Here is a 22,997-nt window from a genome sequence, read left to right as displayed (position 1 = left end):
AGTCACTGCATTTCAGGCCTTCTACGGCAGTGTTTGGTTGCTAAAATGCTTCACAGGATACTTCTAGGGCAGAAAAATATCTGCACCATCAATGAAAAGATGGAGGTACCAAAAGATGGTGCAGAAGCCTCTGTCCTCTCCCCTTCCAAAAACTTGAAAGACAGTAAAAGGAAGAAAATCATTTCAGGTCTATCAGCAAGGCTGACAGATGGGTCTGAGGCAGAATATTTATCTCCCTTCCATTTCATTATCTACTTTATCTGCTACTTTTTATCCCCCTTAATGCAACTGCAGATCCAATGGCCTCCCAATATCTCACTCAGCCTGAACAGTAAATTATGTCCAGCTTAGTTTGTGCTTATTTTGTCTATTCTTTTGGCCTAGTATGAGAAAGACCAGGTATTTAAGCAGTCCTCTCACTGTGGTCCATCTACCACACCGTTTCCTAGGCAGTCTTCCAGCTTTCTGGCTCTTGGATTTCTTTCCCTAAGTTTTTTTGTTTGTTTGTTTTGTTAATTATCGGATAGAAGGAAGTGGGAATTGTTAAGCACGCAACTCACCTCACAGCTGTGTTCATCTGCACAAAGTTTGCCCAGAGACATCTGAGTCTTGACTCTCCGCACAGCGCACTCTTTGTCTGAAAGCCCATCAGACTGGGTGGAGATTTCAATGGGGATCTCTGGAGTCTGAGATAACATGTCCTCCAGCTTCTCGGCCAGCTCATCTTCCAGCTTGGTGGCCAGCTCATCTGGACTGTTCGAATGATCGCTTGTGTTCCCCTCCTCTCCATCCGACACGGAAAAGTTCTCCGAGCTGAAGGTCGAGTAGGACTGGCAGCTACTAATGCAGCGGTGAGGTCTGCAAACCAGGACAGTGGTTCAGCTTGTATCACAGTGCCTCTCATTGCAAAAGTAAAGCAATTTCCAGTGTATTGTGTTAGGCTCCCTGCCTATCACCCAGAGTTTGCTGGCCTCAACCGATCCCACTCGTGGTGCCTACTCAACCCTGGGTGAACCTGTCCCCAGGAGCCCACTGCTAGCTAGAGAAGTTACAGCTTCTCAGTGGAGAGGTCTCCCACTGCTGCACATGCACAGAAGGAGTTGGCAAACCAGTGCAGTGTTACTGAATAGCTCAGTCCTGTTGTCCCTACCTCTCAGGCACAGGGCATGCAATGCTGTCTAGCAGCTCCTCTCCACACCAGGTCAAGGGCATGGTCCTCCCAGAAGCATCTTTGATGGAGCAGAACAAGTCCTATCCCTAGGAAAGGCTCTCCGTCAACTCTCCAAGTGCCTCTCCCTGCCATAAGTATGTATCTCCAACTGCCAAGTCCCAACTGATCCGCAAGGCAGGTGGCAAGAGCACTGCCAAGTGTAGGGTTGCCCCTCACATTTTGGAGCTAAGGGAATCTACCACCTTTCAAATGACTTAGTTTAAGATACACATCTTTAATTTCATCTGTCTTTCTCTGGTACACGTTCATACCAGCTGATCTTCCCTGGAGCATATTCCTCTTTATCAGCCCTTTCTCCCGAAATAATCGGGAAATTATGAGAACAGGGTGTGCAGACAGAGCCTGCTTTCTCCTGGCATATCTTCCTGCTTTGCAGCAATCAGCAGATCCGACTTCCTGAGCTGAAGACTGAACCGGCACTACAGTGCTTAACAGCCACTAATTGATCTATCCTCCATAAATTTAATACTTGTAACCTGTTTATATTTTGATTTCCACAGCATCCCTTGACAATGAGCTCCACATTTGACAAAGTTCTGGATGGAAAAAGCACTTTCTTTTTTCATTGAAACCCACTGCTTGATTCGCTAGGTGTCCCTAGTACAAACATGAGGAATTGTTCCTTATTGACTTCCTCCGCATAATTCACAATTTCATGGACCTCCATTATACCCTCTCCTCCTCCTAGACAAAGATTTCTAATCCATTTAATCTCTTCTTCTCTGGAAGCCATCTCTAACCATCCTTATCACACTTCTCAGTACCTTTTCAAACCTCTACCACGTTTTTTGAGCTGGGGCAACCAAGGTGATAATTAGGATTCAAGCTGCAGGTGTACCATGGATGTAAACAACAGTAGATGAGGTTTTATTCTCTTCTCTACTCCTTTCCTAGCATGCCTTAACCTATCTGCCCGCTGCATCACTTCTGCACGTCAAGCAGCTGTTTTCATAAAGCTACTGCAACAATGCCATAATCTCTTGCCTGAGCACAGGACTGTAAAGCCCATTATTATGTATGCTGAGGTAGGAACTCTTCCTCAAGTCTATTATTCTATAGGAAACATCATCAAATTTAATCTGCTGTGTTGTCACCTTACTCTTGAATCCTACTTGAATCCCACTACAAAGGTGCTGGAGTCAGCCCCTTGCAGCAACAGCTAATAAACAACATTTGAAAGAGTCCACAAAGGCTACCAACATCCAATAAGGCTGATTCTGGTGACAAAGATGCAGCAGCTTATTTTTATAGGCTGAATAATATTAACCCTTGCTAACCAAGTGTGACCAAGCTGTGTTGCAAATAGCCTGCGAGAGAGAAGCTATGCTAGAGAGAACATCTCAGAACAGGCTGAAAACAGCAAGTCAATGTGCAGGATCACTGAGGATGACGGATGGGACACACTGAATGCAACTCTGTTCTTTTGCTAGCACCTTCCACAGTTTCGATGCTGGCATGCAGTTGCTATGACAGTTCTCCTTCTGAGGTTTGTCCCACCAAAGAAAGATTAGAGTGAATTCACCTTTTACCTTTGTCTACGAGGAAACTCCACTTCACTGTCTACTTCTCCCTCTTCCTCTTCCGAGGAGTCATCACCGCTCTGGCAGGGAACAAGGACAAGAATAATGATTTTGCATTCGTAAAAGAACAAACACACAGCTACATGGCTGCCCATTGGTTTTCTAGCACAAAGTCACTGTGTCAACAGGCTGCAGCAGTCCAGAAGAGAAAAGAACCTATTTAACAGCGAGAACTGACTGTGACTTTTTCTTAAAAAGGGATTATTTCAGGTGGTATTAATGCTGTCATTCCTAAATTTGGAGAGCTTAACTTCAAAACACACTGGAGTACTTTAAGAAGACACTGCGTACACAATTTTCTAGATTTTTACAGAAGCAAACCAAGTAATTAGGATCACATTGAAATCCTCATAAACTGAGCTGATTTAGCACTCCTAGCTTTACCACTTCAACCTCTTCTACATGAAGCCATCATAAAGCAGCACAGGGGATGACACATCCTTTTCTGGTGGGTTTAACTAGAAAATCTGAGTTTTGTCCCATTTTCTACTTTGGTGAGCACAGCCTTTTATTCTCCTCCTTCCATCCAAACCCATCACAATCTTGTTTTTTCCAGGCTAATCCTGTCCCATCTAAGCTGCCAGCTCCTGGTTCACACTTCAGGATCAGCCTCTATCTCACCCCATGCCCACGGGCTCCTCCTCCCTTCATTCTGGGCCCAAAACACACTCTTGTTCTGGTATTCATCCTCTTTCCCTTCACTTTTCCACCCAGGCCCAGTTTCTCTGCTCTTTGCACTCCAGTCAGACTGGTTCCAGCTTCTTCTCTCACCACCTGGATGGAAGCAGGAGGAATAAAGAGGAACTCCATCTCCCTACAACTGTTCCTCCCCACTAGTGAGGAACACCTTTTTGAGGAACTTCTTTTCAATCTTGCAGCTCCAGGTCAGAGTGTGCTCCTGGCTTAGCTGCTAAGCTAACAGATCTTCACGTAAGAACTATGACTTTCAGTCAAGTGGGCCAGGTTCTCGCAGGAGCAGCCAAAGGCATGTCCCTGAGGCTACGGCAAGGATTGTATTTGTGTTCCAAAGCACCGCAGATCTACAGAATTTCTGAATGAAACTGGTGCAAGGTGTTTAACATGCGTAAAACAATGCATTTACCCCTTCCTTTGTTTTGAGAAAGGCTTGAAAACATTCTGAGGCTGTTTCAACAACAAAAAATTTGCCAGATCAAGTTTCAGCTCAAACAAAAACTGGCTAAATTACAGGTAACAGAAAATAGGGTCTTAACAAAAACACATTTAACCACCTTCATTATTAGCAGTACTCATCAATAGGCCTACAATACTTTTCAATAAGAAGTGACTTTAAAAGACTGTCCAGATCACAAAGCAAAGCTCACATAGGTATGATCTCTTTAAGATAAAGTTGTATGCAACTTTGCTCTGTGCATGGGACACATGGCTTTGTTACCATCACGTATCCAGACACACACAGGGAGGAAGCCTCCCTTTTTCAAAATCTCTACGCCATCCTTACCTTTTGAATGGGTCTTGCTTTGCAAGGTAGCACTGAGGAAGCCATGTGCTGGGGAGTGCCTAGGGCTGACGCCGACTTACAGCCGCTGAAGCCCTCTTCCTCCATCTTCTCAATGAACTGTGCATTTTCATATAGGGAAACACAAGTTGGTGATTGAGAATGGTTGATCCCTGTCTCAAGAGATGACCTCTGTACCTGACCACTATTCTCTTGCCTGCACTGAAGACAGGAATTATACGGATCTGTTTTGCAACACTCCCAATGATCAGCTTTGCTTTCTTTGCTCTCCAGATTCCTCCGGCAATCTGCTTCCATGGCAGCAGAGATGAGATCAGGACTGGAACCAGACATCCGCCTTTGCGCGTGGTTACTGAGAGGGCTCCGCAGCGCTGCCGCGGGGCCAAAGTACCTTAAGTTGTTTGCGCAGTTGGCAATATCTTGTCCATGAGCATGAAGCCGTGAGTGATGGCCATGGGGATGGCTTTGGCCGTGTTGCTGCTGTAGACCGGGGTGATGAGAATGATTATGAGGAGGAGGTGGGGGTGCATCATCATGCACTGGCTGGTTTTTCAAGATCCCTGCAAAATCATTGTAGCTGCCTTTGCTGTTCCCTCGGCGGTGACGGGGCTTACTGCGGTAGCGGCTTTTGCCACTCGGTGTTGACATTTTGGGACTTCCTGAGACTGGTGAACCATTGGATGCTGCTTCTGTGGTGGGTATGCCCTCTGACTTCAGCAGATCTGGCCTGAGAGACAGTCAGCAGAAGTTTAACATTAAACGAAGAACTAAGAACTGAGAAAGGACATCAGCTTGGAGCCAGGATGAAGAGGCAGCTGTAGCCATAAGCAGACTCTGCTTTCTTTAGTCTACAGGCCTTCCTCCCCTTTAGATGCTTGACTTCTGCCTTCAGTTTCTTTTGATCTCTCCTCTCAATGTCCTTTCTGTTCAGGCCATCATGCTCCACACTGCTTTCTTGCTGCCCTTCCCAATATGAGACACACTCCTCCTTTCTTTCACCCTTAGTTTGATGATCTACTCCCAAAATAACTCCCTCCCATGTCTAAGACCTTGGTGTAGGGCACGTCTCTTACCATATGCATATACCACGCTCAGCCCAATAGGGTCCCAATCTGCTGACAGTGTCAGCCTGCTCATTTCAGATGCATATATGAATATTAATTCAAAAGTAATTATTCATTGTTAATCAGCAACTCTCTAACTCCTAGAAATCCTAGAAAAGGGAGGAGGAGGATATACAACCCCTCTGAAAAATCCAGCCGTATCTCACTTTCTGAAAGTCATGCAGAGAGGAAATAGCTGAAAGGACAATGAATTCACACATCTTGAATCCCAATTTAATTCCCGAGCAACAAATCCATCCTCCCGGAGGACTGGCTGATTTCCACAGTCCCTCATCCTGCTTACTACCATCCAAGTCAAGGATGAGCTAACTGCTCTTTGCTTGGACCGTAAGAAATTCAGGAGACACATCAGATACCTCCTGCCAGAGCACCATCACCTTTGAAAAATTTCTATGGATCAAGTGGTTCCAGAAAACTGTCCAGGTAGAAGGAAAGGCAGGATCAGACCAGGCCCAAGAGAGAACACTCCTTCAGCCTGTCCCGAGTTGTCATCAGTCTCAAAGGGATGTAAGCCACCTGCTCAACTCAGTGGGGATCTACAGTTGCTTCCTTAGCGACTGGGTTGTTACTTCTTACCGTTTAGTCTGGCTGCCTGGTTTATGGGAGACCCCTTTCCTCTTCATCAGCTTCTCCACTGTATTGGGGTGGATTATTGGTCTGACTGGATGGCGTTTGTAAGTCCCAGGATACTTCTTTTCCACTGCTTGTTCCCTCCTGAAACATTGGGGAAGAAAAAAAACTCAGATCAGTTCTCTCTTCTCTAATTGCAGCTCCTGCTGGACAGGAACGCAGCTCCGCATGAGCACGCTGCGTGCCTGTTTCACAGCTACAGCTGGGTGCAACGCGACACGCTGTTCTGGGAAAGGACCTGGTTATTTTCTAAATTCTCTCTGCAGAGATCAGGCAGTTGGAACACGGCCCTGGCACACAGTCCGGAAGCAGCACTGCGTTTCTCTCTACCAAGGGGCCAACAAAGGATACCAACGCCAAATGGGAAAGGTGCTTTTCTCTCAGTTGGCAAACGCTGGGTAAAGATGTGTGCACACGGTGGTGTGCAGTAGTCTGTTCTTAACAGGCCCCTCTGCCTGCCAGCCCTTTCTTTAGCCCTGGAAGCATGTCAGTGGAGACTAAATCTGCAAGTACGATTATGCAGTTTAGAAAAGAAGCACTGGTTTATTCTCCTCTATGCACACTGCCATGCGTGTGGTACGCCATTCTGCCCAGAGATACATACTTTAGGAGCTCCTTCTCACGGACCTCCAGCTGTAGCATAATAGCACTGAGCTCCATGTATAAGTTATTGGCTCGCTCCAGCTTCCTCTCGTAGTGTTCACGGATATCCAATGCATGCCTGCAAAAGAGAAAAGAAAAATCAATATTCCACAGTCTGCTGTCCCTGGACCAAGAGAGGAGAAGAGGAAAAGCACAGGTGGTTTAGGATAACGCCTCCTAAATGTCAAGTTTGCCACCTATATTACATTGCGTGTGGACCCCAGATAGATTACGGATCCCAGGTAGACCTAACAGTGAACGAAGATTAAGAGTTTGATACAGTGAATGAATCACAATATGATTTAGGAAACGTTTAACAGACTTGAAAGAATGGCAACACTTCTCACTAGAAAAGCTGCAAATGCCTCACATGCATCCACGGGCCCTTTAGCCAAGCCCTGGCCATTCTGTTTGCATTCAATAGAGAAGAGGTTAAGACAGCTTCTAAAGAAACAGGGAAAGAAGTCATCCATTCGTATTTCATAAAAAGCAGTATGTCTCTACAGCTACACTGTGGTTGTATCTTGAACCAAGGTGGAAAGATGTGGCCTTCGAAAGCTTCCCAGGGCTAACACTGATCAACAACTATGTTAAACTGGCTGAACAAGGTTTCCTTTAGTTTCTCAGGTCTGACATAGAACTTCTACTTGGTGTTTTACCTTTCTCTTTCACAACTATACTCGCAAATTTATAGCAAGGAAGATGACACTTCGCTTTCTTAAATTAATTTTTTGCTTTCATTTTTAAGTTGGTCTAATGTTCAAAATGAATTCAAGTGGACCAATAAATCAGGAGCATGTTCACTTCTCTGGAAATAACTAATCCAAAGAAAGCAGGCAGTTCTAAAGACCTAGAACATGCCAGCAGGAACTTCAGCGTCTGGACTCAGGAGGAACTTCAGCTGCCTGAATTTATGCCACCAGGCATACTGAGTCCTGTTCTGGGGCCCACGGTACAAGACAGACTCCAAGATGGTCAGGGGCCTGGAGCACATGCCCTGTGAGGGGAGGCTGAGGGAGCTGGGTTCACTTAACCTGGAGAAGAAAAGGCTGGATGGGAAAAGTGAGTAGTAGTCATAGAAGACTGACAACAAACCTGAGCTCTTCTCTTCGACGACGAATCAATTCTTCATCTAGCCGGTGGATACAAGTTCCTTCACTTTTAATTTTCTCAAAATGTTTCTTCACTTCTTCTCGCCATTCAGCCTAGGGAAATAATTTACTCTCAGGTATTTACAAAGCATTGAGCACTCTGGTTGCTCCGAAAGAAAATTCTTGGGCAATATTCTTTGTGACTGCAGAAATTGTATATTCATGTGGAAAACGTGCCTCTGTTAGCTGAATTATTTTGTTGAAAGAGTTGCAGCATGTTTCATTTCAGCATTTTCAACTGGTATTTCCAATTACTTTGTTTAAAATATACTTGCATTTTCTGAAATATTAAAAATCAAACTTCAAAAGCTCTTTTCAACTTAAGACATTTTCTTTTCTTTTGGCACTTAAAACAAACTGAAAGGTCGATCATTTGTGCAGCTCTATTCATTACAAAGATGACTGTCACTAGGGTGATACTAACTCTATTTGTCCCTTGAAGCCATCGTTCTTGCAGCTTTAACAAAAGGCACCCACTTCCTCACACACGCACATACCCCCACCAAACACTCTGTAGATCCTCGATACTCGAGGCAAGGTTTCATCCCACCTTGGGAGAAGCCAACTGGGAAGGACTCAGAGGAATCTCTAAGAACGTCCTTTTAGATCTTCCCCGAGTGTCCCTGAGTCCCTTCAGTGCTTTGTGACAGCTCTTTGTCCCACTGGCTGCCCTACTCATCTTCACTAATAAATGCAGTGTGTCCTCCCACAGCAGAGTTTTCCGGTTTCCTGTACGACTGTACCAGCAGAAACAGCTGGGACCAGAACATCTGAAGTCAGCAGTCTCCAGAGACATGTGAATGAGACAACGCTGAGTTTCTGACTAAAGCTAGCAGATGTCTCAGTCTGTGAAAGTCTGGGTAAGAGACTTAAATACCCCTCAGCTTTCTTCTCCCCAAGAATCAAACTAAAATCACGGGTCATGACTTTTGCTGCACACAGTGCAGCCCCTAAAATGAGACCCTTGGAGCCACCTCTGGTGCTCTTGGGCTACAACCATTCTCTAGTTACCTGTGATTTGAAATAGGTTTCCTGAGGAGTAGCCAGCACATCAGCAGAGGCAATATCCAGGTGCATCAGTGTCTGTCGGAATGAGGGGCGATTCCGGGGCTTGCTCTGCCTGGAACAAAACAGACCAGTCACTAACATGAGATCAGGTTAATAACACTATCTAATCCTGCCTTTCTGAAAGTGCTTATCACCAAAATCAGTCCTCTGGATCCTGTAGCTGACAGACTAGAGCCAAAGCTATAAAAACCAGACACATCTATATGGCTATATAGTACAAGACTGAGCCTGCAGTACTGTAGCATACCAAACATCTGCATAAGATCCCACTTAAGTACAAATCCGTTAGTACCTTTGAGAAAAGAGATTGGCATCCTAGCTTCGAGACTCAACGCACCAGACTTGCTGCATGGACGCAGCGTTAAAGATAGGAAGAAACAGCTTCTTAGGCCACCTCTCCCCTACAAGCGACCTAGTTCCGCTAGGTGGGGATACAAGTGTACGCACGCAGCGCTGAGCGCTGCAACATCTGCATTTCACAGCCCTGTGTAGAAGCCCGGCTGCAGCTCAGGAGGGTAAACAGCCACGTTAAGAGTCACTGATGCTTCAGCCTATTTCTCCCCTTGTGCTGGCCTACCGACAGAGCAGGGAAATGCTGAAAGACTCAGTTACAAAGATTAAGCATTAATGCACAACCAGAGACCAAGAATTTCATCTCCAATTTCAACTGGCAGGTGGAGTAAACTGGAAGCATCTCCCATATATACACATGTAAAATCCTGGTTTCATACACAAACCACGAGTTTCTCTCTGTCCAGTTCAAAAACCAGTCACTTTAAAAGACATTTTCAGAGAATTTAAAAAAAAAAAAAAATCCATTTGCTTTCAGTCTGCAGCCAGCCCCAAGAAATTTCACCGCTCCCTTGCTACCACCTCCTTTTCTCTTCCCTTCCCGCAGAGCTATCTTCTATCAACTGCTTAGATCCTCAAGCAACAAACCCTGTGAAGGCTACTGAAGATGACCTCTATGCTGTGGGCTCCTGCTTCGCCAAGACTGGCAACTCCTGACTAACCTGTCACCTTCCTGGGGCTTCCATCAAGCCCCACTCTCCCATTTCCAACCCCCTCTCCCTCACTAGCCCATCTCAACAGTGTCTGCCTACTCCTTCCCTCTGCTCCATCTTCCCAACCCAACAGCAAACCACACAGCTCTCTTACTCCTTCCCCTACGCTCCAAACGTCCTCGGGGACCCAGGCCTTCTGCCGCAAGAAAGCGGGATCCATAATGTTACACCTTACTGCTCTTGTGCCAAGCAGCAGAGTATTTAAGAGTGTCCTACGCTCTGGGCTCAACACTCCCACCCTGACCTTCATTTCATTGGTTTCTCCGCGAGTCTGGCGAGAGCTAGGAGTCATCTCTCATTCTGCACGGGGACGAGGCTCTTACCAGGTCTGCTTCATGAGGATTTTGAAGCCATCCGGACAGGTGGACGGGACAGGAAGGTGCAGGCTGTTGCTGCCCACGCCCCAGATGATGGCAGAGGAGTCCACGTCCTTGTAGGGAATCTCTCCTGTAAGCAGCTCCCACAAAACTACCCCAAACGACCTGGTGAACAAAAAACAAGATCAGGGAAAACCTTCCACATGAATGCAATTTAACAGAAGCACCTGGAGCTTGGAAAACTGTCGTTCCTTTGGCAAAACAGGGAACTAAGAATGTCTAATCTGGAGTGGCAAGCAGATGCAACAATGTTTAAATACTAGCTTCTAATCAAGAGTAGCTATTTCACATATGAGGTACTCTTCCTCCCCAGTCTCAGCCTGGGCCGAACAACAAACCACATCGTTTTTCACTCACCCTTTCCCGTTTCAGTGGGAGATTTTAAAAATCCTGAGAGTACGTTAGAAGCTTTTCTACATAGACAAAATCTTACCAATTTCTGTTAAAGGGGAAAGTTAGCTTTTCCAAGACAGTTTTGACTGTTTTTATCAGTAAGAACAGATCATCTACTACAGGACAGCCAGAATTCATGTGTTTTATAAAGGCAGCAGAAAAGTTGTGTTTTTATATCATTTAACATTTTTTCCTAGCCAAAAGCTCCCTGTGCTGCTGTGCATACTCAGCCACCCATAATACTCCTAGGTAGGTGTTTCAGAAGCTTATGAGACTCATCACTATTAACTACTGCAACCTGGAAAGGAAGACACAAATGAAACGTGTAAATGTCAGTATCAAAAGCAGGTGTAATTTCATCTGGAATTGCTTGTGTGCTCTAACCTGAAAAAGAAAGGCCAAAGAGAGACTAAACAAACAATTAAAGAGAAGAAAAGTTCTTTGCCTGGGTAAGAACCTCATATTACAAGGAATGAAAGATACAGGCTATAAAACTCGCTTTGCTTCCCTTCATTGGTGAAATGACCAAGTAAGGACCAAAACCTTCACTTATGACAGCAGTTATTGGTTTTATTTACAACATCCACCCAATAAAACAGCAAACAAATAGCAAATCAGTCAACACAGCAGCAAACAAAAGCTGCTGTGAACCAGCACCACTCATAGTGTGCATTAAGACCAGGCTGAGATAAGAGGGGACATACAGCCGTCTCAATTTCACACCTGCAGGTATTTCCTCACCTGCGTCCCCACACACCCATGGGGCACCGGCTCGGCCGGTGAGCCAAACCAGGTGAAAAGTGACACGGGTTTTCCTGGCTCATACTATATTGAATTGTTTTTATTAAGTACAGAAGACCACCCAAGGGACAAACGGCCTGGACGCGAACAACAGTCAGGAAACAGTACTTCACGTAAACAACATCTCACTTTCAAAACCCCATTGGCTTCAAAGCACATTCAAAAAAAAGTCAGAATCTGAATGTTTTTTCCCTGGAAACATTTTTCCATGGGCTGCAAGAAAGCAGGGATCCCAGGTGGTTGGACAAGCTACCAGGAAACCCCATCTGGTTTCAGCTTTGTTCTGATTAAGACCTGACACAGGATTTTCAAGACTCCTGATAAGATTATAGATTTTTTTTTAGCATGCTGTTAAAGATGAGAGAGAGCAGACACATAAGCAGCTTAGGAACTGTTCTCATTTGTTGTCAGCATTCAGGAATGGGGCTTTTACTCATCTTGGGGGAGGGATGGATGTCAAGGAAGAGTTTGAGCAATCGTTGCTGCACCCTCCGACAAAGGACAATTTACTACCACCTCCACACAGGTCTTTCCTCCCATCACTGCGAAGGAGAGGTCTGCTTCTCTCCCATCATGCAAAGAGCAAAAGCCAAACACGCCGTTGCCTATATTGCCTCAGTGGAACACTGCAAGTAACCCTAGAGAGGCCACCATATACTGGGAGCAGAAAGAAGGGGTGGTAAAGGAACGGCAGCAGTGGTATGTGCTGGAGTTTGGGCAGGGTGTTTAGCAGCAACTTGCATCCAAGGCACCTCTAGGTTTACACCAAAGAACATCTGCAAGTCATTCGGGAAAGGAGTTGAGGAGTGCTCAGAGTCCTCAGCAGGGCTAGCAACTCTTTTTTACTGGACATGTCGCTCCACACAACACTCGTGAATTGAAGCCACTCTAAAGGAGAAAAAGCTCAGGGTGGAAATCCAGCAACATCCCTCCTAATGAATCTGTGATTCAAAGGGAAGAGCTCAGAAGACAAATGGTGACTGTAATTTCTTCCTAAAACAATCCAAGAGCTTCTCCCAGAAGAGTTGGCTATGTTGCAGCCTGCCTTAAATTGAATGCCCAGACTCCTGCCCAAAGCCCAGATGCCAAATTACACAAAATGAACACACAAAACATCACTTTATCCCTGTGTCTTCCAAAAGTAATGTTTGTTTTAGACAGGGGAAAGAGCTTTTCCCAGGTGCATTCTCCCTAGTCTCTTCCATAGCCTCGACCACACGAACAATGCTTCTCCTTGCTCCTCCAGTCTGCTGGGATGGACCCCTGAGTGCTGACAACAGTCCTGAGGCTCAGTCGAAGAAAGCTCTCTCAAAGAAACAAGGCATGGGAGCGTGTGGTTACTTGGATGTCTTTTAGGACTGAGTCCTGGGCGTATGGGCCAATCTCAGGGAAAACTGTTCTTGCTGACTAATTCTGGAAGGAGGAGGCTCTCAGGAGAAGGCACAAGAACACAGGTTCACCACGGTGCACCACGTGTTACAAGACTTTCCCTTTCCCTACAGGAAATTTCAGTTTAAAGTCATGATCCAACTCTGAGCCAGCACAGAGAGCAGAGCACTGAGCTGAACCACCCGCAGCAGCAGCTTTTTGGCACCACTTACACTCTGAACCACCTGCAGCTTTGACCTGGGGCTTCACACACTGTAGGAGAGGCTGACGGCATTCAAAGCTGAAAGCCACAAAAAGGAAAATTCATCATGGCCATAAAGGGGGGAGAAGTACGTTTGTCCTGGCTACTGTCATTTAATAACCAGAAATAACAAGGCAGAAACAGAGATGTGGTTCTCTGAAGACCCGGAAGCCTGTGGAGAGGCATCCCAAAGGAACTCCAAGGCGGAGTTCTCTCCCAAGCATTTTTAGTATCACAGAGACCTTTCCTTGTGACCCTTGGGACAAAGAGCACATTTCACATGGGATGGAAATAGGTGTTCAAAATTCCTATGATGTTTCCTGGTTTCCTCTCTGTTGGATCCAGAGTTAGTTCCACCGGACTATAATCCTGTGGCTGTACACGTAACAGCCAAGCCCAATATGCAGAAAGGAAAAGATGGTTGGACCCTTCAAGCCAGCAGAGTAGAGGCTTTTCTGCAGTTCAAGGGAGGCCCTGAAGAGGATAGAAAGCAAGTGAAAAATCACTCTGGCTGCAGAAGTTGCTGAGGGGGCCTCGAGCGCTAGTAATGGAAGAGAAAGCTCTGGCCTGAATACCGAGACAGAGAAGAATTGCTGCATTTGTTTACTGTGAAGTTCCTGCATGATGCAGACAGTTTGTACTGAGTCTCGGTACGTCCTTCCAGATCTCAACACTAAGCTTTTACACATACACGTCATTTTTCTCGCCATTTTAGCCCGTGGTTCAGTGACACAGTTCAGGGCCTAAGGCAGATCTTTTGAGAATGAAATACTCCACCAGAGAGCAAACTATCTCCATCCCTAGGACGGGAAAAGAGCACTGAATGCACGAGTGCTGGGAAAAGCAAGCAGCTAAACAAAAAGTGAAGATATTTATTTAAAACAACAATACTACTCACCAGATATCCACTTTTTCAGACACAGGCTCATTGCGTATCACCTCTGGGGCCATCCAAGCCACAGTACCCGCAAAAGACATTTTTGTACTTTTATCACTAAGTTCTTTAGATGTACCAAAATCTGAGATTTTTACTGCATCTGTGTGCGTAACTAAAACACTGGAAAGAAGAAAACAAGAAATCAGCATCCTGGAAATTTTCTACTTCTACAACAGACTTTCAGCAACTGGTCTCAACCTCCTGTTAGCACACTGAGAGCTGCACACAACGCTTATTCTAGACAAGCAGCTGAGGCACTCTGAAGTTAGTGGCCGACGCGGCCCTCAAGCACAAAAGCTAAGTCCCACAGTTAAACTCACAAATCCAGTGGTCAATCCCAGCAGATCCACGTCTTCTGTCCACTACTGAAGGAGTGCACCTCCTTTCCTTGCTTGATATCTCAAGCAACACTATGCTGGAGTGAGATTCATATGCGAGTCAGACTGTTTTTAACTTGCTTGTTTCCAGCCCTGTAGATCGGGGTTTGCTTTGATGTCGGAAGCCAGCTTCTCCCAAACCACAAAGCTCTGGAAATAAGAGTCTTCCCTTTGAGATCACAGTTGCAGCACACATCTCTCAAGATGGTACTGCAACAGCCCTTGGGAGTAAATGCCTCCTTGATCAACACAAACAGTTGATGAGGCCATTCTGCTCAGGATTACAGAACAAGGAAAAAGATTTTGTATTTTCATTGACGAAAGCACACACTTTCTTTTTTTGTTTGTTTTTGGGGGGGGGGTGTTGCCTCAACTGCATTTCTAAATCCTACAAGTCAAAAATCAGTCTTGATATTACTTGCAAATTAGCAAGTCATGCTAAAGTAAACAGAGATCCACTGCGCCTGGGAAAGTTTCAAACTTCTAGCAGTGCTGTATCTTAACAGACTGTAATCATCTAAAGGTGTTACCCTAACGCGCTATCACAGTCATGTCACAGGCTAAAGAAGCAATCAAGAAACATCAGGGGACAAGGACATAAACAGCCATATAGCTTTAGCCAGAAAGCTGCAGAAGAATGAGAAAGACACATTCCAGAAAACCAGAGAAATAATAGAAGAGCAAATAAGAAGGAAAAATAAAAGAACAGAAGGCAACAGAGTGTCCCACTTTCAAATAGGACCAGACACCATCACATCTTTGGAAATGTTTCCTGACTGCTCTCTTCCACGTAGGCAATTGGTGCAGCTTCCATAGTCGAGGCAAATTCCAGCACAAGAGGAGAGTGACACAGGAAAGATCTCTCATTAGTTTTGAGAGAACGTGGGGAAAAAATGGGGTCTTGGACCTAACTTTAAACTATTCCTCAAGAAAAAAAAGAAACAAATTGGGGCATATTTAAGGAGCCAGAGACTCACTTTGGTGACTTGAGGTCTCGATGGATGATTTTGTGAAGGTGCAGGTAATTCATCCCACTAGCAATCCCCGTGGACCAATCCACCAGCAGCCGAGGCGTGACCTTCCGCCCCGCTCGCAAGACTTCGTAGAGCTGTCCGTGTGCGCAGTACTCCATGATAATACAGTAGCACGGGGCTTGAGTGCAAACTCCCCTGTCAAAGAAAACAAACACGGAATGAGGGTCAGCAGAGTACAACTCCCAGAGCAACTCCTAAACGTGGCAGTCAAGGGTCGGGAGAGCAACCTGTGCACTCTGCCTGGGCGAGGTTCAGCTAACAGCTCTCCTTACTGAATAGGAAGAGGAATGTTTCTGGCGTGCTTTGCACAGGAGGAACCTCATTTGTGACAGGGATTGGTTTTCTTGGATTTCCTACACCTGCACATTAGCAGAGTTCACAGCACGCATTTTGTTAGCATGCCCAAAGCACAGCATTGGGTGGGAGTGGTGTCCACAGCTTCGTTTTCACAGCAATGCACAATTTGAAAGAGGAAGCAAAGGGTGACTGCCCACTTTGTTCTACAGACAACTTAATTCCTGGAATTAAAAACACGGCCAGGGTATGAGAGCTACTGCCTCTTCCCTTGACAGAGGTAGCGCTGGTATGGTTCTAGTAAATACCACAACCTACTTGAAGGCAATGATGTTCGGATGTTTGAGTTTCCGCAAGTGCTTGATATCCGTTTCGTTCTGATCTCTCACTTTCTTGATCGCCACCTCCTCTGCTCGAAATTTGCCCAGGAAAACAGCTCCCTGTGCGCCGCTGCCCAGCCACTGCAGCTCCGAGATCTCTTCAAACGGCACCTCCCAGGTATCTAGGCGCAGGCAAGCAAAGGGGAACAGCTTCAAAGAGCAAGTTCACAAAACTTCTGCTGCAAGGTCACCCCGGGGCAGCGCCTGCCACCTCCTTCGTTATCTTTGGAAGTGGATTTTGCTGGGGGAGGGAGACAGGGTCTCCCCAAAATACAGCCCCGCTGTGGATGGTGCCAGTACCCCTCTCCCCCATGAAACTTGCCTCTTCCTCTTCACCCTCTCTGCTGCTTTTTCAGCAGAGCACACCACCACTTTTCAACAGTTGGGTGAGCCACTTCGACTTGGCAGGCAACAACTTAACACACCTGAGACACTGTATTTGCAACTTAGGAGCGTTCTTCTACTCCAAAACTCAAGGGTGATGGTATCTGTTCTTAAGCACATGACCCCTTTGAAAAGCACAGATGAAAAGAAATATTTAACATTCACAACTGGGGAAAAATATCAAAGGGTTTTTCCCTAGAAGCAGGACAAAAATAGGAAACAAAAAGGAAAGTCAGAGGGGACAGGTAAAATCCAGACCAGCAACCACCAAGTTACCCAGCCCGAAGCCCGTTAGCCACCACTACCGGTCACTGAAAGAGGTCTTTCCCACACCAACATTGCATATTGTCAAACAGGCAAAGGGATCTTAAGGAAAAGACTCCTCCTCTTAGTACCCACATGCATCTTGTTGGGGTACTGCTAGAGTGGTCCAATAACACAGTTTAAACTGCTTAAAGACAGTTGTGCCCATCAGAACAGAAAACCTCGATATCTGCGAGTTATCTTTAAATTACCTTAACATTACACAACCAGTAAGATAAAAGGCAAACAATAATTTCTTTACTATAACTCAACAGACATTTGAGCTTAGAGTACAAATTCATTTAGCAGTAGCAGCAAAAGTTAACCCACTTATTTCTGAAATAAAGTCATGCCTGTACGGAGCCCTGTTTCCGATCACTACGAAGACACGTCTTTCTCCGTTTCATGCACTCAATGAGCTGTTGGAGTGTTGCCAGCTTTGGGCAGTTGTATCATGCAAGAGTGTCCATCCTAAATACTGCCACCGCTGGAGAGAAACTCATACTCCCGAGCTCTAGCTGGACTGATTCTGATTCAAAGCTCTCCCTCAGATCACTCCTGTGACCCTCAGACATGAGCTGTGCTCCTCCTTCCAAGCGACTGCTCTTCAGGCATGGCTGAGGAGAGCCATCTCCCACCCAGACACAGAGCTCGGGGCCCATGCTGCTCACTGAACTATAAAAACAACAGTGTTAATCTACAGCTAAAAATTCCCTTTGACTTGGCAGGACAAAGTTCAGTCTTCAGCATATGTTTCTTCACACACACAAGTATTTTTCGTACAGACGTGTGCTTGCAACCTTGCGTTGTACAAGGATATGGAAAGGAGAACAGAGCATGCAGCTCTCAGCTAAAACACAGGATATCTAAGCAACCCGCAGCACTGGTGGACATGCAGTGGACAATCCCTATCTTCAGTTTTGAAGAACACCACAAAAGACGTTGTGAAGGTTATACTGCCCACCTAACAAATATGTGTATTTTCCTGTTGCGTCTTATCCTAAGACATCACCATAAACCGATCTATGAAATATGCTTTCCATAGGCTACTACCACTATCTTGATCACAGGACATTCAAGTATTTTAAAATAAGTGTTCTTCTTCATCAAACAACTTGAACACTTTTTGTCAAAATGCTTACAATCGGTATTTAAGACAGTTCTTCAATTAAATAAGGAAAGAATACATTTATAGAGAAATTGAGAGAGGATCTGTATTTATTTTTAATTCACAAATACATTGCTTATGGAAGATGGTGGCCTATTCAGCTAACATTTTGTGTTCCTCGATGAACAGTATTTTTAGCCAGGCAGTACTGAAACTATTCCATTGTAACGAAATAGCTGTTTCTTTGCACGGGAGAAGACTGCCTTTCCTATAAAAGGCACATGACTTTGTCATTGATTTCCCTGAAGCACCCAGAGTTTGTGCCTGGTAATGGCTGATATCACTTAATATCGCCTTAATTGTCTCTTAATATCACCTATTGCCCTTTGCAATGGCAAAAGCAGAGAGAGATTGCAAACAGAGTAAGCACAAGTTCATAGCTTGCTCCTGCAAAGTCACCCAGTGTATATTTGGTAAGATCCTTTCCTGATGGGGCAGGGTCTGAACATCCCACCTGCTCCCTGAATATCAGGGACAGGGTTCAGGGAAGAGGTTTAGGGGCAGCAGCAATCGCATACTCCCCCGGGGAAGCATCCTGCAGCTTCTGGAATTTCAAGAAGAACAAAGAGCCAGTCTATATAACACAACAGTACGACAAAAATCCATTAAAAAACCTTTCACTGTACAGGAATGTGTTACTGCATTTCCAGACAGCCAGCATCAGAGATGACTTTGGCTCACATAACACAACCAGCACTGAAAAACTTCCCAAAGAAACTGAGGCCGGACGAGAAAAGCAGAGGACTACATTCAGCTGAAAAACAGGGTTTGTTAGCATCAGTGGTGCAAATCTGTATTTTCCACTACAACACAAACCTACCTATTAGTAGAAAAATGTATAAATTACCCCGGGTATGTGCTCCCTACAGCTCCTCAGAACTACCCTCAAGGACACCTTGGCAAGGTTCAATGTTGAAAAATCAAGTTCACCAGTTCCACTAAGGGGCAACAGGCAAGGCTGGAAGAGAGAGGACTCATGACACACCACCTGAGAAACAGCCGAATACAGCTGAAAGTCAAGATCATAAACCTTTCCTGGAGAGCAGGTTATAGAGCTCCCCCACCGCCTATACAAATCCATCCTCAACGGCCCATAATACCTAACAACTTGAAACCAAAATGACTTGCATAAACCAGCTGTAAGAACTTGGGTACATGGCTATGACAAATAACCATGGTTAACTCAAGGTGCTGAGGCTTGTCTACAAGAGTAACACTAACGAAGGAATTGGCCCAGAGACATGTCTGGACACACTAATCAAGACTAGGCTGTTCTGCTAGCCTGGTTTCAGAAGTGTGTGACACTGCTTGGCTAAACATCTTCTGAGACTGCACAGGTTCAGGGCTTGCTGTAGCTCTCCTAGCACTTAGCATCCTCCAGCAGATGAAAGAGGTAGACATCTTCCACCACGGTGGGGCAGTTTTTATTCCAGACTCTCCCTAAACAAACCTGAGAGAGATTTCCCCTAAATAAATTATAGTAACAACAGGAAATTAAACCAAGAGCTTGCGTTTCTAAGGCGATTAAGAACCATCCGAGCAGAATGACGGGAATGCATTTCCCATGGGGAGGAAATGTTGGAGCAGACAAGCAGGCTGAGCCATGGAGTCAACCTATTTGAAACAAATTTTCGTTGTTTGCCAGCGCTGGCCGCTCACCAGCACTGGCATTACGACAAAAAGCATCCCGGATTTCCAAAAAGCCATGAACAAAAACACACTCTTTAAAAAGCACCTTGCTCTCCAGGTTTACAAAGAAATGAACACAGCAATGGTAAATTTGCAACTCATGGAAAGGAAGGTGAAAGCAACTCCTGCAAATGGATTGTAAATCCAAAGGAAATGGTTCAGGAGTCTAATGAGTCTACAGAAAACACAAACAAGTCTTACAGTAAAGTGCTGAAGTTCCAATAACCCCAATCAAATAACCGGTAAAGGCAAGTTGAAGAACTGAGTACATCTCCCTGAAAACACCCACCAACGACCTTTAACACCAGTGCAAACAACTGGAAAAACACAGTCAAAAGTGAATTTCTGGGTCAAAACCAATGCATTTAAACCTCAGAGAATTAACTGACAGACCCTGAGCAATACAAAAGCAGACACTCCCTACAGCAATGACTATTCACAAAGTATGCAGGCCTTTTAATAACAGCAATTAGCACTGCTTAGTCGACCACACACACAGACCACAATGCAGCAAGCCAGTGTCCAGCTGATCAAAGCTCTGGCCGGTACGGGCCCTCAGGAAAAACACAGGCCTTGATAACAACCTCAAGTGCTGAGAAGGAAACCCAAGAAGTAATTTCAGGAAGAAGAGAACGTGGAGTCTTGTAAAAGTTATTTCTCCTCCCTATCTTTTTCACCAGTCTCCCAGGCACTAGCCAAGCCTTGAGGGCAATGTGGACTCATGTTCTAGCCATTTCCAATGACTTGAAATCTACTGCTCTTTTACCTTGTATGACTACACCACTACCACCACCACGTCCTAGCATTTGGGCAACTTCTACTCACAGGAGGGGAGCAGCTGCCTGAAGGAGACCAAAGCAAGCAAGCAGGGATGCTGGTGAGCAGCAAAAGGACTAGGAAGCATCTGCAGGCAATGTGCGGTCTCCCGTGGCTGAAGGACCAAACCCTCCTCCAGTCGGTGATTCAGCCAGCGTGAAGGAGTGCTCTTGGATTAGCTGCCGAATGTAACCCCTCCCATGGCAGTGCCACGAGCAGTGCTCACCAGCCTCTCCAGACAGCCACGGGATGCTCCTATCCTGCTACTTGGCCTCAGCCTTTCCACCTTAGCTTGCCTAGTTGCACTGCTGTGACATGGTACCTGGACACAACATCTTCAGGGCCCAAGGACAAGTTAGTACAGGGTAGTGCTGTGCTGTATATCCCGGAAGGGAAGTGTGTTACATCTGTCCTCCACTGCCCTCCCACACAAGCACAGAGCAAGCTCCAGGTATCTCCAAGGTGCTCCATAGCCTTGACACAGTGAGTCAAAAGGAGCTGAGCTCTGGGACAAGGGCTGTGGCAGCCAGCTCCGCTTCTCCTGCTCAAAGTAGTTCTTCACGAAGAGGGGGAAGTTCACCTGCACAGATCTGTAGGACCCCCAAAAGGTGAGAATAAGCTCCCCTGGAATGAAAAGCTATCCCAAACCTCCCTCTACTGCTGAAAGAGCCAGAGACATTTCCTCAGCCTGTCTTCTCTGAACAGATTCATAACATTTGCATAAACTCAAACCTAGCATCCACTGCGCTCTTGCTAAAAGACAGCAAAAATAAAAGAAATCCCAAACATCAGTTACTGAATGGGTGGTTCGTAAATTGTAGCAAATGAAATGCACAGACATGGTGGCAACAAGCAAGAACGAGGTCATCTGGAGAGCAGAATATGGATATTCTGGCAAAACCCTCAAGCTTTAGCACAGAATGAGGTTAACGAGCTTTATCAGTGGAAAGAGCAGTACTCCTCCACTGACACCAGTGACCTGTCCAGCCGAAGAGCTCCCGAGAGAAAAGTTTCTCCATTTCACACTCCTTTATGACAGTGAAGGCTTCAGAGAAGCAACTAAACCACACAGGCCACACACAGCAAATGTAAATTAATCTCCAGCTCTGACACATCAGTAGCTGTCTCAAAATTGTCCTTTCAGGAAGGGCTTAATGCCACATGTTCTACACCGGAGCGACCTGCAAAGCATGCAGGAATTTGGAGCCCTGAACATGCTCACGACATGAAGAACAGCAACGTTTGTACATACCAACGGGAGCTCTAAGCAGACCCCCTACATACAACAATGTTCTCAGCAGTTCATTTTCATGAGTTAGTGCTTAAATCTTTCCTATTATCAGCTTTCACACAACAGAAAGTGTCCCCTAGAGACCGTCAAAGCATGCGTTACACTGCGGTCTCCAGCACAGCCACCGTCCCACTTATGTACAGCATATAACACACTGCCTCAGAGGTCGCTTCCTTGAAGCTACCCATCCAAGCTTACAAGCACATGCAAGCACGCGATGGCTCAGCAGCACTCAGCTCTGAAAACTCTGACCTGGTAGCACAGTGCTTGTACGCAAGATTCACAGAACTGTTACGAGTAGCCAATATAACTCCCCAGTATAAAGATGGAGCCGGGCGTTCAAAGCGCTCTACACAGACCTAGGAATCACAGCAAGCAAGGTGCATTTGCAATACGATACGGCCCTCAAACAGCAGGGCAATTCAGAATGAGAGTTTCCAGTGTTAAGGACTGTATAGTTTTTGCTCTGAAATACCACATACAAATTTGGGTTCCTCAGTTCTATGAAAATAAATAAAAATAAAAAAAACACAGGAGAAATTAGGGGCTGAAGACCCTGAATTATGAATATTCATTTGAGAACAATACACACATTGTGCCTTGTGTTCCCTTCATCATGACAGTTTCTAACATAAAGCTGTTAATATTTGTTGTTAGAGAGGGGGTGAGAGCAAGCAAGCATGCACATGTCCTTTCCTTGGAAAACTTCAGCTTCGCATAAGAGAAATTTGGCATACAAACCAAAGCAGCATGACATAGATATACTGATACCATGCCTCCTTTGAATGATATCTGACTATTCAGAAGCTCATTTTCCTTTACAAGAGAGGATCCCCAACCAGACTCCTCCTCTTCCAAGACTAACCACATCCGACTCTGCATAGTGCACAGTCCCCCGGTGGTGTCAATTCCCCAAGGAGCCTGCAGTCACATTTTTTATTTACAGACTCAACCACGCGTGACATACCGAGTCCAAAACACGCCGACAAGCTTAGAACCAACTTTGTCAAAAATTACATGCTCTGGAGGAACCGAAGTACAAGCGAACTCTTGTTCAGCAGATAAGTCCAATGTGCAAGAGGCTGCTGCTGCTGTTGGGAAGGTCCTTGCCCTTCTGCAATGCAGAGAGCGCTCT

At 45.5% G+C, this 22,997-nt stretch overlaps 1 protein-coding gene across 5 annotated transcripts in view; it reads right to left on the bottom strand.

Annotated features, from left to right (window-relative positions):
• MAP3K13 (mitogen-activated protein kinase kinase kinase 13) overlaps window positions 1–22,997 on the bottom strand; it is an 82,072-nt gene that overhangs the window by 4,179 nt on the left and 54,896 nt on the right. For all 5 annotated transcript variants that reach the window (XR_010885060.1, XM_067302051.1, XM_067302050.1 and 2 more), the window contains 11 exons: window positions 16,150–16,333; window positions 15,481–15,672; window positions 14,088–14,246; window positions 10,312–10,470; window positions 8,868–8,976; window positions 7,801–7,910; window positions 6,668–6,784; window positions 6,010–6,147; window positions 4,292–5,036; window positions 2,761–2,831; window positions 561–858 (listed from right to left, as the gene is read on the bottom strand). Coding sequence is in view for 4 of the 5 variants with exons in the window: in XM_067302051.1 (XP_067158152.1) it covers window positions 561–858; window positions 2,761–2,831; window positions 4,292–5,036; window positions 6,010–6,147; window positions 6,668–6,784; window positions 7,801–7,910; window positions 8,868–8,976; window positions 10,312–10,470; window positions 14,088–14,246; window positions 15,481–15,672; window positions 16,150–16,333 (2,282 nt within the window). In the remaining variant the exon portion in view is untranslated. The remainder of the gene's footprint in view (window positions 1–560; window positions 859–2,760; window positions 2,832–4,291; window positions 5,037–6,009; window positions 6,148–6,667; window positions 6,785–7,800; window positions 7,911–8,867; window positions 8,977–10,311; window positions 10,471–14,087; window positions 14,247–15,480; window positions 15,673–16,149; window positions 16,334–22,997) is intronic.

The sequence above is a fragment of the Apteryx mantelli genome, chromosome 9 (assembly GCF_036417845.1).
Source record: "Apteryx mantelli isolate bAptMan1 chromosome 9, bAptMan1.hap1, whole genome shotgun sequence".
Lineage (NCBI taxonomy): Eukaryota > Metazoa > Chordata > Aves > Apterygiformes > Apterygidae > Apteryx > Apteryx mantelli.
This window is presented reverse-complemented; position numbering and strand designations above follow the sequence as displayed.